Source organism: Silurus aristotelis (assembly GCF_946808225.1).
Source record: "Silurus aristotelis genome assembly, chromosome: 9".
NCBI lineage: Eukaryota > Metazoa > Chordata > Actinopteri > Siluriformes > Siluridae > Silurus > Silurus aristotelis.
This window is the reverse complement of record NC_139582.1, coordinates 18740790-18757665: the sequence shown is the minus strand read 5'-3', so window position 1 is coordinate 18757665 and position 16876 is coordinate 18740790. Positions and strand designations below refer to the sequence as shown.

Genomic DNA, 16876 nt, shown 5'->3' with positions numbered 1-16876 from the left:
ATACAGACAGACAGACAGACAGACAGACAGACAGACAGACAGACAGACAGACAGACAGATATTTAATAAAGATTTTTTGAATAGCAAGGACAGATCGCTGGATAGATGCAAGGAGGGCTCATTGACTGGATGGATGGATGGATGGATGGATAGACAGGATAGATAGAAGAATAAGGATAAATAGATGTGTATAAAAATCACATGCTCTGAAAAATATTTCTCTCTTAGCTGATGATGATATTTATCCAATTTCAAAAGTCTCACATAATAGGATGCTGGATTCACAGATCCATACTTTATTACTTATTCATTTCTATACTCATGTATTATTTGATTTCCGGGAAGGGCAGAGTATGACAACAATGGATGGATACAGTATCAGTTTGATAGTGCTGAATAAATAGATGGAAAATTCTTTTTACATTGTTTTAAAAACAATGTATTTTTTTTTTCTTTTTATATCTATTTATCATATACACTGACCATGTAATTTATTTTACACAACCACTCATTTTTATATTCATTATAACAGATTCCTACTTAATTAAACACTTTGCCCTGTGATATTTACTTCTAAGTTGTTTATAATTAATACATTTTAGAATAAAATGGGTGTCTAGAAAATTATCTATATAAAAAAAAAAAAAAAAGCGAGACCATTTCTTGAGCATGGCGTATCAGACTACAGGGAGAACAAATCTTCTGCTGTCGTTGTAAAGCGCATCCTTGTCTCCGATCCGCATGTGAACCAGCTACGCCCAGGAAATCGCTGTAACCCAGTACACCCATTAACATGGCACATTTTATCTTGGAGGTGGAGGAAATTGGGCCAGGGAGGCTTCACATATGCCAGCTATTATGCTACCATTGATCTACAGAACAGAGCTGGCATCATGAATATTTTATTCCTCTGTCTAATCAAACGGGAACGACCACGTAAGACTGCACCCCTTTTTTTAAAGGAGTGCTTCCTCATGTGCAGGAGCATTAACACGTCCCGAAAGGCACATTTAGTGCATTTTAGGAAACCGAAGTATAGTCTGTAGTGTAGACTGTATATACACCATCTGGAAGATAAATATCACATGACCTTTGTTCATTCAGCTCTACATAAGAATGGTGGTTTTTTTAGGACTGGATTGAAGATAATTGAATGAGCAGGAGGGCTCTGGCTCTGTCGATCCCACCACGTGTCCTCATTGATTCATATCTGTGGATGCAGAGCTTCCAAAACTGCTGTAGGTGATTAAGGTGGTGGTATGATTCGGGGTAAACACATTGTGGTCGTCGCTTTAAAACGCATAATTAGTAACTGGGAAGTCTGAGAGCTGACCATGAATAAGAGTATGGTTCAGTTAATGTAAATATACACATGGAGCGTTAGCAACACAAAAAACTAAACTTAGCTAACAAATATAGCGTATATTTACTATTAAATTTGCTCCGGCTTTTCCATACAATTAACCCAGTCATAAAATATTGTCATTTTTTTTTAACGCATGAGTAAAGTGTTTCATAAAATCTCTGACACACTGATTATTGAATTCCTTAAAGCATGTGCAAAAAAAACATTAAGTACCTCTTAACATTTCTTTAGAAACACCTCGACTTTCATGGTTTTTGACAGGCACACGCATGCTCTTTTTGTTTATTTTTAAAATAGGCAATTTACAAATATATAATGCACAAACATTTTTAAAATACATTTTTATAATGGTCTCTTGGCATCCAGACAATTAGTTTCTTCAAACTTTCAGCTAAAACACTTTGCCATGCCTCTTGGTAAACTTGCTAAAGGTGTTATTCTCAGGTATCCACAAACCTTTGTTCATATAGTGTTGATACAACTTTACTGTCATTGCACAGTACAGGTGCACAGCAACCAAATGCAGTTTAGCATCTACTAGGAGTGCAAATAGTAGCATTTTCTTTTACGGTTTTGTGATCAGTTTGTCTTCTTATTAACGTTAAAAGAATAAAAAAGTATACTAGGCATACATTGTTTGTAGGACATGACCAAACAGAAACTCGTTTCTCAGATGTTCTCTAACATTATGTATCACTTAGAGGGAAAAATAGGTTTGCCCTGTCGTTAACTAACTAATAAAAAAAAAACACTATGAAATTAAATTGCTGTAATACACAGTCTGGAATCAAACTGTCACCTTGGCCCATAACAGTAGATTATGTATGAAATACATGTAGTTATGCCACATTCCACTTCACAATGGTAAAAGGAATACAGAAACAACATGGCTGCCATTCCATATTTCAACACCATGCAATTCCATCTGGACTGTTGCTCAATGGAAAAAAACTACACCATACAAGACAATGAGCTGAAGAATACATTCACCTGCCCAGTCACTGGACCTAAATCTTATCGAACTGTTCTGGTATGAACTGGATCAAAAAGAAATCTCCAACCAGTGAAATACATCCTTGTTTTCCAAGAGGCAAAGTATTTCAGCTAAATGTTTGGAGAAATAAACTGTCTGGATGCCAAGAGTGTGTAAAGCCGTTATTCAAGCGAAAGGAGGATTTTTCAATGAAAATAGGGTTTCTGTACTTTTCTATATTTATTTGGTCAATCTTCAAAAGGTTAAATTACCAGGTTTGTTTCAAAGAAACAAAAAGAAACATCTCGTCTCTTAAAAACCATATCTCAGGCACTGTATGCATTTTTTGTTAGATTAGTTTTCGATGGTTTCAATAACGTCGTTTCGGAGGCTTCAGAACCATTTCCTGGGTTGTGTATAGTTTTTTTCTTGGTTTACTTAGAAACATTTTCAGCAGGCATATTAAAACATACTGAAAATATACTGTATGAAGCAAAACATGACAATATTGCATTTTAAATCTGAACATCGTATTCCTTTTTTTAAAAGACTTCATTTGAATTATTGTTCCAATAAAAGCAACAGAAAAAAAAAGACAGCGGATGTGGTATGACTAGACGTACAGATTCGGTTTCAGAGTCTGGCCATTAGGAACAGACCCGCTGCATCTCCTCAAGTTATATCTTCCACTCGATGCAACGATCCATACCGGAGTCATGTAAACTACTATATCAGCTTTCTGCCAGGCATGTCAGCCCCCCTCCACCCCCTCCTGCTATGAGCCGAGCCATTTCCCGGTTTATTCAATACCTGCTGTCTGTTGGGCAGCAACGCCGGTAACTGAAGATGAATTATGGAATAACAGTTATTTAACATGTGTCCAATTGCTAGTTCTTAACGTCCTGAATTTAGCATCTCCGGAAGAGACCCTCCATTTCCTCGTTTAAAGCTGAAATCTGAACAGGAAATATTCTCCCGCGTGTTCTTCGGACACTTTCCTTTTCGATCTCATCTGTAATCCAAGTCCCAACCTACTGTAGTTCCCAGTTTACACCGGCTTATTTCATATGTCGTGTACCCGCATTGTAGCCTTGAAATGTTTTAACATGTGGTTGCGTTTGTGTCCTCTGTTCAGACACAATTAAATAAAACTGCTAATATAGAGGGTCAAAATTGTATGTATATTTGGACTCACGGTCTTATTGGTAGCTTGTGAGATCAAATCCCAGCCTTCAGCTGCTCAGTTGTATAAATGAGATAATTGTAAGTAGCTCAAAATAAGGGCATCTACCAAATGCCAGGAACGTAAATGTAAAGAAAGCCAACCTCAGTTACAGTCAATATCAACTCTACTTTCTTTCCATAGGTCATTTTAAAATCATTAACTATATCAAAATTGCCATCTGAACATATACATTACCAGGCGGACTTACTGACTGTAATCACATATACAGTAGAAGCTACCACTTGAACATATCAGAAGTTAACTGGGGCACAAAGTTCTGTGTTTATTCTACTTGCATAGGGTGCAAAATAATGTGCATCTCAACCCTCCTGAAGATGTTCACACGCCTGATTTTTGTATCCAACGTATCCAATCTTGACCGATAAATGAAATGTGGGTCGATAATTCTAAATCCAGTCTTATAAAGTTTATTATAGAACACATTACAGACTGCCATTAGTACTGACGCACACTGCGTGTCTTCGAAGCTGTCAATCATCAATAACACTAACCTGGGCTTAGTGTTACATCTTTTTCCATTTCTACACCTCCTTTGTGCTCGGCCTGAGCATCCGGAACATGTTTTAATCGTCTTTTTTTTTTTTTAGGTGCATGACAAAAATCAATAGCTTCAAAGAGATATACGGTAAGTGTATGGGGGTGTGTATGGAGGTGTGTGTATATGTGAGAAAAGAGGCCTAATTTAGAAACACTTTCTCTATAATTGCATTCATTAACATACACTATATGGACAAGGATATTGGGACACCTGATTTGTCCAGCCATACATGGTTCTTTCCCAAACTGTTACCACAAAATTGGAGGCACAATTGCATGGGATGTCCTTGGATGCACTAGCAGGAAAAATTCCCTTTTACTTGCACACATCAGAATCAGAATCGGGTTTATTGGCCAAGGATGTGTGACACTCACCAGTACAAAACATGCATGTTCCCACTGTTTATATACTGGAACATTTACTTTAACAGATTCTACACTTTATTTTGTAAAAAAAAAAAAAAAATCCTCCCTTGGCACGAATAACAGCTTTACACACACTTGGCATCCAGACAGTTTGTTTCTCCAAACATTCAGCTAAAATACTTTGCCGTGCCGCCTGGAAAACTTGCCAAAGTGTTCTTCACTAGTTAAAGATTTCTTGCTGACCTTGCGATTCAGTTCATTCCAGAGCAGTTCAATAGTATTTAGGTGCATTGTCTGGGCAGGCCATTCCATGATTGATAACCTCATGAGGTAGTCTTGAGAAGTTTCCAGATGTGTTGAGTGGTTGTTGGCTGCTTTTCCTTTACTCTTCAGTCCAAATAATTTCAAACGATCTGAAATCCATCAAGCTCTTCTTATACAAATAGCTGTAACATAACATAGAGGTGAGTTTGAGGTCATTGTCCTGTTGGAAAACAAATTATGGTCTCACTAAGCACAAACAAGATGGGATGGCAAAATGCAGTGGTAGCCATGCTGATTAAATGTTCCCCTTATTTTTTACTCAAATTCCTTAAAGTCACCAACAGGTTTGAACCAAAAATCTAAAATTTGGACTGATTTGACCAAAAGACAGTTCTGCACTGATCTAATGTCTATTCCTTGTGTTTCTTGGCCCAGGAAAGCTTGTTGTTCTTCTTAAGTATTTTGTATTTTTATTTTTTTTTTTACGCAATTTGACCACTATGGCCTGACTCCTCTGAACAGTGGATTTCAAAATATGTCTGTCACTTAAACAACGAGAAACATTATTTAAATCTGTGGTTTCTGAGGCCGGTATTTCCTTATTAATTTATCCCCTGCAGCAGAGGTAGCTCGTGTTCTTCCTTTCCTGACATGGTCCTTATGGGAGCCTGTTTCATCATAGCATTTGATGGTTTTGGAGACTGCACATGAGAAAACATTTAAAGTGCTTGAGATTTTTCAGACTGACTGACCTTCATTTCAGGAAGCGCCTTTTTTTTTTCTTTACTTAACTGAGCATTTCTCACCATAATATGGATTTGTACAGTAGTTGTTGTAGCACCAATAGGGCTACTGATTCTATACTCACCCTTTCCTCTGCATAAGACAACGGATGGTCTAAAGCACATTAAGAAGGCAAGAAATGTCACAAACCCTTGAAAAGGCACACCTGTGAATTGAAAAACGATTTCGGGTAATTCTGATGAGAAAATGCCATGAGTGTTCGTCAACAAAGCTTAATGGAGCTACTTTGGACAAAAATACAAAACATTTTCTGGGTTGTTAAACAGGTTTTTGGATGTCTTCAGTATAAATATACAATGAAGGAGAAGGTGTGTCCAGACTTTTGACTGATACTGATAGATGCCTCTTCCCCCTAGTTTCACAACTCTTAAGTAAGCCACTACATGGGGTAAATTAAAGCCATGTGTAGAGATAAAAAAAAAAAAAGAGAAGTACTGGGGAATAAATGCCACTACAGTCTAACTAGCAGCCATTTTAACAGGATCATGCAATAATATAATATATTAAAATTAACTGATTCTTTCCAAATACGAAAAGACATTAAGTGTGACTGAAGAGGATGTAAACAGAAAAAATAAATATCCTTTTTTCCGTCTTGTTGACGTCACGCCCCGCCCCTTGCTTGATCCTTGTGTGCCACGTCATTGCCCCTCGCGCAGTGTGACGGAGGCGGAAGTGAGGCGCGCCGGAGCTTCACTCCCTCTTTCCCTTCTGTCACTGTATCAGAACACGAAACAACACACTTTATCAGACAACATTGGGCTGACTGAAACCAAACGTCGCTTCTGATCGCCGCATGTTTGAGTGAGTAACCTCATGATCATGTTTGGGAACCGAACGGAGAACATACAGGTGCTGGAGAACGTGTTCGCTCCTTTATTCGTGTAGTACATGACATGCTGTAGCAGTACGTGTTAAATAAACAATAAATAAACCACACCGTGTTTTTAAGTAATTACAATTTGCTGTTTGATTTGCTTTCGTATTAGTTATATGGTAATATACTATATTAAATATCAGACAGACAAACAAACAGATAGATAGGGAGACAGACAGACAGATGATTTAGAGTTCTCGATCTTCAAAGAAAGTCTAGGAAGAAATCCCTAGATTAATCTCTTTTGTTTATGAACAGTAGTGAAGAAAATAGATAGATAGATAGATAGATAGATAGATAGATAGATAGATAGATAGATAGATAGATAGATAGATAGATTGATTGATTGATTGATTACTATGATGGATTAGAGTTCTAGTTCCAAAATACATTTTCTTAGAAAGTTTAATGAAAAAAGGGAGACCCTAGAAAGACCCACTTATTTCTGTGGATGGATAGATGGATAGAAAGACATAGATAGAAAGTTGTAGCTTGTCAATGAAATTCTATTGAATCCTTACAGAATTTCTTAACAAAATAGTCATCAACAGAAAATAAAACCATTGACAGCTTGTGATAGATAGATACAGACAGACAGACAGACAGACACGATGGTTTACAGTTCTCGATTTTCAAAGAAAGTCTAGGAAGAAATCCTTAGATTAATCTCTTTTGTTTATGACCAGTAGTGAAATAGATAGATAGATAGATAGATAGATAGATAGATAGATAGATAGATAGATAGATAGATAGATAGATAGATAGATAGATAACTAGGATGGATTAGAGTTCTAGCTTCAAAATAAATTTTCTTAGAAAGTTTAATGAAAAAAGGGAGAAAGTCTAGGAAGAAATCCCTAGATTAATCTATTTTGTTTATGACCAGTAGTGAAGGAGATAGATAGATAGATAGATTGTCGATGAAATTCTATTGAATCCTGACAAAATTTCATAACAAAATAGTCATCAACAGAAAATAAAACCATTGACAGAAGCTTGTGATAGATAGATAGATAGATAGATAGATAGATAGATAGATAGATAGATAGACAGACAGACAGACAGACAGACAGACAGACAGACAGACAGACAGACAGACTATTAGGATGGTTAAAAGATGTTAAAAAAAATTGTAAACCCATTACAGAACCTTGTTTTCTCAATGATTGAGAGAGATAAACAGGTAGACAGACTGATTTAAGTATTAGGAGAGTAGCATATCCTGGAAACCCAGGACATGACCCAGGAACACACACACACGCCCACACCATTGACCACCATTGACCACCATCAACACACTGTAGTTAGCTTGAAAGAAACCGGTGCTACTGAAATCTAACCCTTCATGCCTGTCTACATTACTTTACACACCCAGCAGGCAGCTTCCTGGAACTGAGATGTGTAAAAGATTTGTCAAACATTAAAAAAGAAAAAAAGAAAGCTAAACTACCTTTATAGGGTGTGTTAGAGAGAGAACGCTCATGATTTCTGTTTGAGATTGACGTCTGTACGGAGTCGGACACTCGTACAGCAGCAGAGGTTTGTTTAATTAGAAAATGTTTGAGGATCATAGTACACTGAACAGCCCTGCCTCTGTGCTTCAGAACACACTGCCTCACACTGACTCATGCCGTGTTTGTGGGTGTATCAAGGAATAACTGAAGTCACTGTTTCCTTAAGAGAACATCCACATTTTTGAAGAACACGCTGGACAGGACGCTCGAGTGCTGCTGAAGTTTTTTAAGCCCTGCCCCCTCCTCATATTCTTCTCGTATTCCTTTCTCAGGGCCTACGGGATGCTGCTGGACGAGACGCCACTGTTTGACCCTTCGTTGCTCCAGGAGCTGGACTGGAGCAGCAGCGTTGTGTCCTTCTCACCTTCCATCTCACCCTTAAATCCCGGAGACAGTCTTGTCCTCCGTCCTCTCCACCTCGCCGACTTAGACAGAGGTACGAGCTCCTTCAATCTTTCACGCGGTCCTCTGTCCGTAAACTGTCTCATGCTTTGTTTTGCGTCGGTTGCAGGACTCTATAAGGTCCTGTCGCAGCTCACAGTGGCAGGAGACGTCACGAAAGAGCAGTTCAGAGGTACTGATGCTTACTTTTCACTACACATTTACTTAAAAAAATAAAAGAGTTGCAGCGGGTAACAATCAGCATCTTTATACCGTGCAGCGAATTTTGAACACATGAAGAAAACCGGTGACTATTACGTCATTGTGGTTGAGGACACGAACGTTGGGCAGATCGTTGCCACGGCGATGCTGATCATAGAGCACAAATTCATTCACGGGTGTGCAAAGGTACAGCACACGTTCTCCCATACACACGTGTAATAAATACAACATTGTGCAGTTCTAGTGCATTCTGAATGTCTAACTGAAGAATGAGGAAATGCATTTTTATGACCTGCTGTTTTCTCAATAGCGAGGGCGTGTCGAGGAGGTAGTGGTCAGTGACGTCTGCAGAGGGAAACAGCTGGGAAAACTGTGAGTTTGCTTCTAATCTCTTGTCCCTTTCTGCTTTCTATGAACTCGTCAATGGACAGAATCGCTGTGAATATTTGAATTTTGTAACACAATAAGACCTAAGGCTGTATATATATTTTTTTTTATTGAGACTGACAATCACAATGACACACTTCCCTCACGGAGTATGACCTTCCCATAGGCCACCCCTTCTTTACTAACATGCACCTTTTAATTTGACCTGAAATGACCTGCCAGAGGCCACGCCTTCTTCTCTAAACAGGTGCACCTATTTGGATGTTTTTTTTTGTGCGCAGGCTCGTCGCGGTGTTGACTCTGCTCAGCAAAAAACTGCAGTGTTACAAGATCACGCTGGAGTGCGCGCAGAAGAACGTTGAATTCTACAAGAAGCTGGGATACACGCCCTCCGACGAAACCTACATGCAGTGTCGCTTCTTCGATTGAGCCCCTAGGGGACGCTGCGCATAAGGAGCGGGCGGTTCCTGATATCCGAGCTCGCACTGACTGTACGCTCGGGTTTAACCTTGCTGATTTTCCTTAAGAACGGACCGAGACTTGGCGCTAGTCAGGGTCAAACAAAACCAACCAAATCTACAGCATGATGAAGGATCGTAGGTATAGAATATAAAGTCCCAGTCACTAATGCTCTCAGAAGGTCTGTTTTTTTTCCCGCTTGGTCATTTTGTTAAGTCATTTATGCTGGAAAAATTAAGGTACTTGAAATATTTTCGTAAAAAACATACTTTTCTATATTGTAATTTATATTTTTCTTATAATAAACAGTACCAAAATATTCTCTGAGGAAGAACGAAGACCTTAAATATGCTTTGCTTATTTATACACGATTATTTTGCATACGTTTCCCCCTCAAAAAAAAAAAATTGAACACACTACAAATGTAGTCGATCAGCTGAAAGTTTACCTGGTAGCTTTAATCGGCACAACTAAAGACGCATGGCTCGAAGGGGCTCAGTTTCTTCTCTTCTTTTATAAATGCTGTTGAAGAAGAAGCAGAAAAAGAAAGTCATGGCTACAAATTCCAGACCCTCTGTAGAGTTTACATTCACAACCAGAAGCTGAGTTTAATGCACTTTAGCCGGTTTCTGTCAGACCGTACTGCCGATATCTTTTCCTATTACGCTAATCTCTAAAGGCTTTTCTCACTTTTTACAAGATATATTACATAATACAATCAGTAATATGTGGCACATGTTCAGCCGTGATCGCAACTTTCGTTAATAAACGTTATTTATTAGCAAACTATAAACCAGAGACTGTGGATTGAAACTGATGACAAATAATATATATTCCTATCAAGTAATGGTACACTACCTAACATTTATTTTTTTATATCCTAAATGTAATAGATACTAGGGATGTTTCTATACTGTACAATGCAGCATTTTATTTATTTTCTTATGTAAATGCTCTAAAAGGGGGATATGGGTGAAAAGTGAAAAAAATCCAATTAAAAAAGCTTTTCTGTTTATATGTATCCTCCTCCCCCCTCTCTCTCTCTCTCTCTATATATATATATATATATATAAATATATATATAATGTACACCATATGGATCTGACCATAAGATTCACATTTTGAATATCCCATTCCACATGTAGTCCCCTAATATGCTCTTATAAAAACCTCCACTCGTCTGGAAAGATATATTTTGTGGAGATTTGTGTTCATTCGGCCACAAGGGTATTAGTAAATACAGGTACTGATGTGGGTCAGGAGGCCTGGGGTGCAATCAGCATTCACATACACCCTAAAGGTGTTTAATAGGCTTGAGGTCAGAGCTCTATAGCAGCAGATCTTCTACTCCAACCACTGTAAGGCATATCTACTTGGAGCTGGCTTTGTGCACAGGGACATTGTCATGCTGAAACAGGTTTGGGTCCCCTAGTTCAAGTGAAGGGAAAATTTCATGCTACAGCATCTAAAATCTTTCTATACTATATATAAATAAATTATGTGTATACCCCCCCCCCCCCCCAATAACATCTGAGTTCACCAGGACTACATACAACAATTATGATAGAACACTGATTATCTGAATGAATAGGTGAAGGTGAACACCCCTGATTATCTCTTCATCATGGCACCTGTTAGAGGGTGAGATTTATCAGGCAGCAAATGAACATATTGTCCTCAAAGTTAATGTGTTGGAAGCAGGAAAAATGGTATTTGAGCAAATTTAACATGGTCCAAATTGTGACGACTGTGGGACAGAGCATCTCCAAAACTGCAGCTTTTGTGGGCTGTTCTAGGTCTACAGTGGTCAATCTATATCAAAAGTGGTCCAAGGAAGGAACAGTGGTGAACCGGCGACAGGGTCATGAACGGCCGAGGCTCGTTGATGCACGTGGGGAGCGAAGGCTGGGGCGTGTGGTCCCATCCAACAGATGAGCTCCTGTAGCTCAAACTGCTAAAGAAGTTAATGGCGGATGGGTCAGGACTGTTTTGGCAGCAGAAGCAGGACCCACACAATATTAATCAGGTGGTCATATCATCATGCCTGATCGGTGTATGTTTTATAAGGTCGCACAAAGACACTTCATTCGCAAAAAGCTCCCAAAACTATGCAAATTCTGAAATCTGACATGAAAAACCAAGCGATTATTAACGATTCAGCCATCATTTTATTGAGTAGGTTGTTAATTCTCGCAAGCATTGAAGTTTTCTCTCTGCCCGAACGCTTTCCCGCGCTCGTTCGAGCGTCGTCCTCGTTTTGTCCATTAACGCCCCTAATGCAATCATGTAGCGAAAAAAATAAAGACGACTTCAAGTATCAAAAGGGCATTATTGCAATACTGTCCCACTGCAAATGCAAAATGTGTTAAATATTATAAAACTGCAAAAAACATCAGTGCATACGGCTCAAACCCCCCCCAACAAATATCAAATGTTCCCCTGCTTCGAGGAGTACTCTTCACCCCCACCCCCCAATTACATTTTTTTTAATTGATGTTTGCCTGGTTTTTTTTTTTTTTTTTTTTTTTTTTTACCAAAAAAAGTCACAATATGTACAATTTTTAATCCCATAAAAATGTAAAACAACAAAACATATCCAATGCAGCTAAGCACTAAAGTACGTCTATCCGTTTTGCGCCGCATGAACTTGCGTATTCCCAAAATCGTCGTCGTCTTCTAGTGTTCGTTTTCGGCTCCCTATGGGGGGAAAAAGGGGAAGATTGTTAGCAGGGGTTTTGTTTTTTGGAGACTGACAATGGATAAAAAGAACACTTAATTTTAACACAAATTTATTATGATTGAAATCTGCTGCTTCAAATTACACCCAGATAAAGTAGACATTAAATGAAACATTTAACAAATAGCTACTACTACTGACAGAACTACAGAGAGCTCCCTGCTAATACTGGACCTGTTGGTGGTTACGATACGATTTTAATAGCCATCTCACTCCTAGAAATGGAAATGTCACTTCTTCAGCCCTCGTAGAAAACAAACTGACCTGCTTGAATGGAGAATGTTCGACCTAGCTGAATGGGTGACATCATCTTGATGGTTAGTCTGGCAAGATAGATCGCTTCATATTCCTACAAAATACAAGAAACAAGAGAAAAGAACAGAACTTTATCCAAGAACACACATAGATAGATAGAGATAGATAGAGATAGATAGATAGATAAATCTACATCTGTCTGTAAAACATCCATCTAGCTACCTATCCATGTCTGTCTGTCAATCTATCAATCCATCAAACTAACTATCTATCTATGTTCATCCATACCCATCTATCTACCCAACCACCCACTTGCCGATGGTTGCTGGTATGCTACTCCAAAATCATCCTCATACCTGCAGCTGATGCACGAATCCTATGTTAGGGTTGATGCAGAATCTCCGCTCTTGGACGTGACTGAAAGCTTCCCTGTGGAGGAAATAAAAATAAATGCACAAAATACTGAAGTGCAAAACAAAACTTACAAATAATAATGTATAAAAAGGGTTTTTTTTATAAATTGAGACATTTTGATAATTACCTGTACTTCACACCGAATGTTTCCATAAGGTAAGCAATAACTAAGGCAGCGCTGGAGGAAAGAATAAAACAAGATCAGCAGAAGGAAACGTGCTGTATAACTTTTTCTATAATAAGGCTGTCGCAAAAGAAAAAATTATCCCTGGCTCTAATCGACAACTGGTTCAAATAAATATTTAATATAAATCCAACCATTTTGACATTTTAAGTTTGTATAATATTTGTGCTGTGCAACAATATTGTCCATCTACAATACATGCTGATATATAAGCAAATGAAATGCTTCATACCTTCTTGAAATCCCAGCATTCCCATGAACGAGAACTTTTCCTGTAGAAATAAATTTTAGCTTTTTAAACATGTCATCACTGAGACAGATTAAAAACTACATCATAAACAATCCTGTAGATTCTATACAGAAATAAATCAGTATCGCAATCGATCGTGAGTTACCTCCAGTCTCTAAACAGCCATCAATAAATTCCTTCGTCTAAAAGCAAATAAAAAAAGGAGATTGTTAAGGATATGAAGACATCCATTACAATATAGAGAAGTAATATTATATGTAAGGATTATAACAAACCATTTGGAAATATTTGATGATGTTCTCCACAGGGTTGTCTGCAATATCTAAAACAAGGTATCTGCAAAAAAAGACATAAAATAAGTGAAGCTTGATTACTGTAATGAGAGTCAAACACTAGGCTGAGAGAATTTTCTCTTTAATATGCACTGAAGACTTTGTACAGAGAATCATACATAAAGAAAATGTAGTGTCTTCTAGAGTTGAGTTCTGACCTACAGAGACGATACAGTGGACACACTTCCTTTACAACACAACAGCCACAGTGGACACAACTAGTGAGTTAGAGACACGTTCTTCTTCATGGCCATGACTCCTTTAAGTACGAGTGATGAGGACAGAGGAAATGCCTTATTCATTTAGGGGCAAAAAGGCCAAGTAGTCACTCATCCTACTTTACACCTTCACTGGGAATGAGAAACCACACCCCATTTAATAATCTTTTTAGCCACAGTGACCACACCTTTTTCATTAACCGAGACAGGTACAAGAACCACACCGCCTTTATTAATAGACAGGCATAGTGACCACACCTTTTTCATTAACCGAGACAGGTACAAGAACCACACCGCCTTTATTAATAGACAGGCATAGTGACCACATCTCGTTCATTAATAATAACGGGTACAAGGACACAAAGACACAAACAGGCCAGACCTCCTTCATTAATCATGACAGCCACAAAGGCCATACCTTTTTCATTAGTTATTATAGTCACATAGGCCACGCCTCCTCCACTAATCATGACAGGTACAGAGGCCACGCCTCCCTCACTAATCATGACAGGTTCAGAGGCCATGCCTCCTTCACTAATCATGACAGGTTCAGAGGCCATGCCTCCTTCACTAATCATGACAGGTTCAGAGGCCATGCCTCCTTCACTAATCATGACAGGTTCAGAGGCCACACATTATTTATTGGGCCTGAAACTTGTATGTACTTAACTCAGCCATTTTTGTTATATATACACATCTATCTATCTATCTATCTATCTATCTATCTATCTATCTATCTATCTATCTATCTATCTATCTATCTATCTCTCACACATGTAATAGCAGTAGCATTAATGCAAAACAATTTACATACTTAAATTTGAGGGGGAAGTTGGGTTTGATGAAGTTGGCCTCGATATCTTGGCGCACACACACTATATGAGTTATTCCCTGCTTTTCCAATATTGAGAGCTAAAAAGACAAACAAAAAATAAATAAATCACTTTGTGGTGAAAGAAAGGCATGCTCTTCCATGACAATCCATTATCAATTATGCAATAAACAAATCAAGGCATTTACAGTCTGAAATAAAACAAACTGAGTCATGATATCTTTTTTAAACATGCAAATTCAACTTTTACCTATAATGCTATTACATGTTTGAAAAGAGCCAGACCGTACCACTGCAGCAAATCCGAGCATGTTTTATCTGTGAAAGCCATTATTTGAATTAGAGCTGGTGCTACTATTCCAGCTGCTTTTCTTGGAAAATAATCAACACCTTTAATGCATTCGAGCACAAAACAGCACAGAGGTTGTGCCTAGTCCACCACTTTCCCATCATCTTCATCACCCTGGTGGAGTTTTGCTTTAAGACAGGGATTACCTTGCTCTTCATTGCTGCAGAGTAGGGCCCTAGGAAGAGTCCAGGGAGGATCTCCTTTAAAATAAGAAATACATTGCAGTGAGTTGAGTTGCTTTAGGGACACCACCTACATGTGGAGGTTATAAGACGTCACAGTGTAGAAAATAAGATACCTGCATCTCTCTACGCATTTCATATGACCAGTCCTGTAAGAAAGAAAAAAAAAAAAAAAACACTATAGAAATGTAAAAAATTGCCAATTTCATCTGCTATTATAATACACTGGTACAGTCCTAATCCAGGCAGTACACCCTACATCCGGACACTTCTTACATCATGATGTAACGACTTCAGACATCCTATGTAGTGCCCTAAGTATCCAATTGGCATTGGGTGCTTACCAGGACAAACCCTTAGAAAAACCCTCAGAAATTAACTCAAACAATTTATTAAAAAATATATACATATATTGTGAAGACCCCATTCACTTGGGATATACATTTTTAAAAAATGCGTCTATATAAAAAGTGTAGTCTTTTCATAAACTACCATTAGCTCGCATAGCTAGCATACCAATTGGTCCTCCTTGCAGACAGGAAGGGACGGAAACTGTATCTTATTCCCCTCGTCCATACTTGCGGCTTTGTGAATGGCGTCTGAGAGCCAGACTTCGTCAACAAGCCGAGTTTTAAGAAACACGCCTGACGCGAAACTAGCGTTAGCAATCACACTGAGGTTCGTCCCGGAGCTCCGCACGCGTGTCCGCCATGTTTGCTCCGCCCGGTCAGGGCTGGGTCACGTGACACGCGATTTCGGGAGCGAGCGTCCAGAGCGCGCAGGATTTCTTTTTGACAGTCGAGGGAGGGACGCACGCGCGACTCAGCATTTTCATCCGGCTTTCGTTCAGTTCAGTAGTTGGGTTTAGTGTTGGAGACTTTGCCCACGGATCACCACAGTTCTCAACGACTGATCATTTCACCTAGCGACTAATCACCATTGTTCTCAACGACCTCTAATTGATACTATTTCTCTCAACGACCATTACCTGGTCACAATTGTTTTGAACAACCAACCACAATTGTTCTCTAAGACTAATAACCAATCAAAATTGTTCTCAACGACCAGTCACTGATTACTATTTCTCCCAACGACCATTACCTGGTCGCAATTGTTCTGAACAACCAATCACAATTGTTCTCCATGACTATTTACCAATTACCATTGTTCTCAACGACCAGTCACTGATTACTATTTCTAACAAAGACAAATCCCTGGTCACAATTGTTCTGAACAACCAATCACAATTGATCTCCAAGAGTAATCACCAATCAAAATTGTTCTCAACTACCAGTCACTGATTACTATTTCTAGCAAAGACAAATCCCTGGTCACAATTGTCACAAGCCAATCACAGATCACTACTGTTGATTGATCAATTACATTTATCTTAACGACCTATCCTTGGTCACAACTGTTCTCCAAGTCTAATCACCAGTCATCATTGAACAAGAAATCACTAATCACTATTGTTTCCAACAACAAAACACTAACTGCCATTATTCTCAATGATCAATCCCTGATCACAATTTTTTTTATCAACAACTAGCCCCTGATCACTATTGTTCTCAACAACTAATGATTAATCACTATTGTTTAAAAACCACCAAACACTGATCACTATTGTTTACAAAGACCAACCGCTCATCACCATTGTTCTCAGCAACCAATTACTGATCACTATGGTTCTCAACAGCCAATCACTGAGCACCATTGTTGTCAATGGC

The 16876-nt window shown here is 38.6% G+C and overlaps 2 protein-coding genes and 1 long non-coding RNA gene across 4 annotated transcripts; 1 reads left to right on the top strand and 2 right to left on the bottom strand.

Annotated features, from left to right (window-relative positions):
* Nucleotides 1-4451: 4451 nt before the first annotated feature.
* On the bottom strand, nucleotides 4452-6186 carry LOC310731046. The gene is made up of 3 exons (XR_014535055.1): nucleotides 5782-6186; nucleotides 5621-5701; nucleotides 4452-4934 (listed from the first exon to the last, which is right to left on the bottom strand). It is a non-coding gene; the product is annotated as an uncharacterized lncRNA (long non-coding RNA).
* Nucleotides 6187-6214: 28 nt separating this feature from the next.
* Nucleotides 6215-10409, top strand: gnpnat1 (glucosamine-phosphate N-acetyltransferase 1). The gene is made up of 6 exons (XM_083550343.1): nucleotides 6215-6360; nucleotides 8220-8383; nucleotides 8459-8521; nucleotides 8609-8736; nucleotides 8861-8922; nucleotides 9219-10409. Exons 1-6 carry the CDS (start codon nucleotides 6353-6355, stop codon nucleotides 9364-9366), a joined length of 573 nt encoding a protein of 190 aa, XP_083406469.1. The 5' UTR covers nucleotides 6215-6352; the 3' UTR covers nucleotides 9367-10409.
* Nucleotides 10410-11541: 1132 nt separating this feature from the next.
* On the bottom strand, nucleotides 11542-15931 carry styx (serine/threonine/tyrosine interacting protein). 2 transcript variants are annotated; one of them, XM_083550334.1, is made up of 11 exons: nucleotides 15666-15930; nucleotides 15266-15298; nucleotides 15114-15167; nucleotides 14601-14698; nucleotides 13512-13572; nucleotides 13382-13418; nucleotides 13219-13258; nucleotides 12930-12980; nucleotides 12745-12817; nucleotides 12398-12482; nucleotides 11542-12093 (listed from the first exon to the last, which is right to left on the bottom strand). In XM_083550334.1, exons 1-11 carry the CDS (start codon nucleotides 15723-15725, stop codon nucleotides 12020-12022), a joined length of 666 nt encoding a protein of 221 aa, XP_083406460.1. In that variant the 5' UTR covers nucleotides 15726-15930; the 3' UTR covers nucleotides 11542-12019. The 2 variants fall into 2 exon arrangements, with proteins under 2 accessions (XP_083406460.1, XP_083406461.1); XM_083550335.1 differs by lacking the exon at nucleotides 15114-15167 and having other exon boundaries at nucleotides 15666-15931.
* Nucleotides 15932-16876: the final 945 nt, after the last annotated feature.

Coding starts and splice junctions, on each gene's coding strand:
- gnpnat1 (XM_083550343.1), top strand. Junction 8,384..8,458: donor CCTCGCCGACTTAGACAGAG/GTACGAGCTCCT, acceptor CGTCGGTTGCAG/GACTCTATAAGGTCCTGTCG. Junction 8,737..8,860: donor TCATTCACGGGTGTGCAAAG/GTACAGCACACG, acceptor TTTTCTCAATAG/CGAGGGCGTGTCGAGGAGGT.
- styx (XM_083550334.1), bottom strand. CDS start 15,725: ATGGACGAGGGGAATAAGATACAGTTTCCGTCCCTTCCTGTCTGCAAG. Junction 14,699..15,113: donor CTGCAGCAATGAAGAGCAAG/GTAATCCCTGTC, acceptor TTGTCTTTTTAG/CTCTCAATATTGGAAAAGCA. Junction 13,573..14,600: donor AACTTCCCCCTCAAATTTAA/GTATGTAAATTG, acceptor CTTTTTTTGCAG/ATACCTTGTTTTAGATATTG.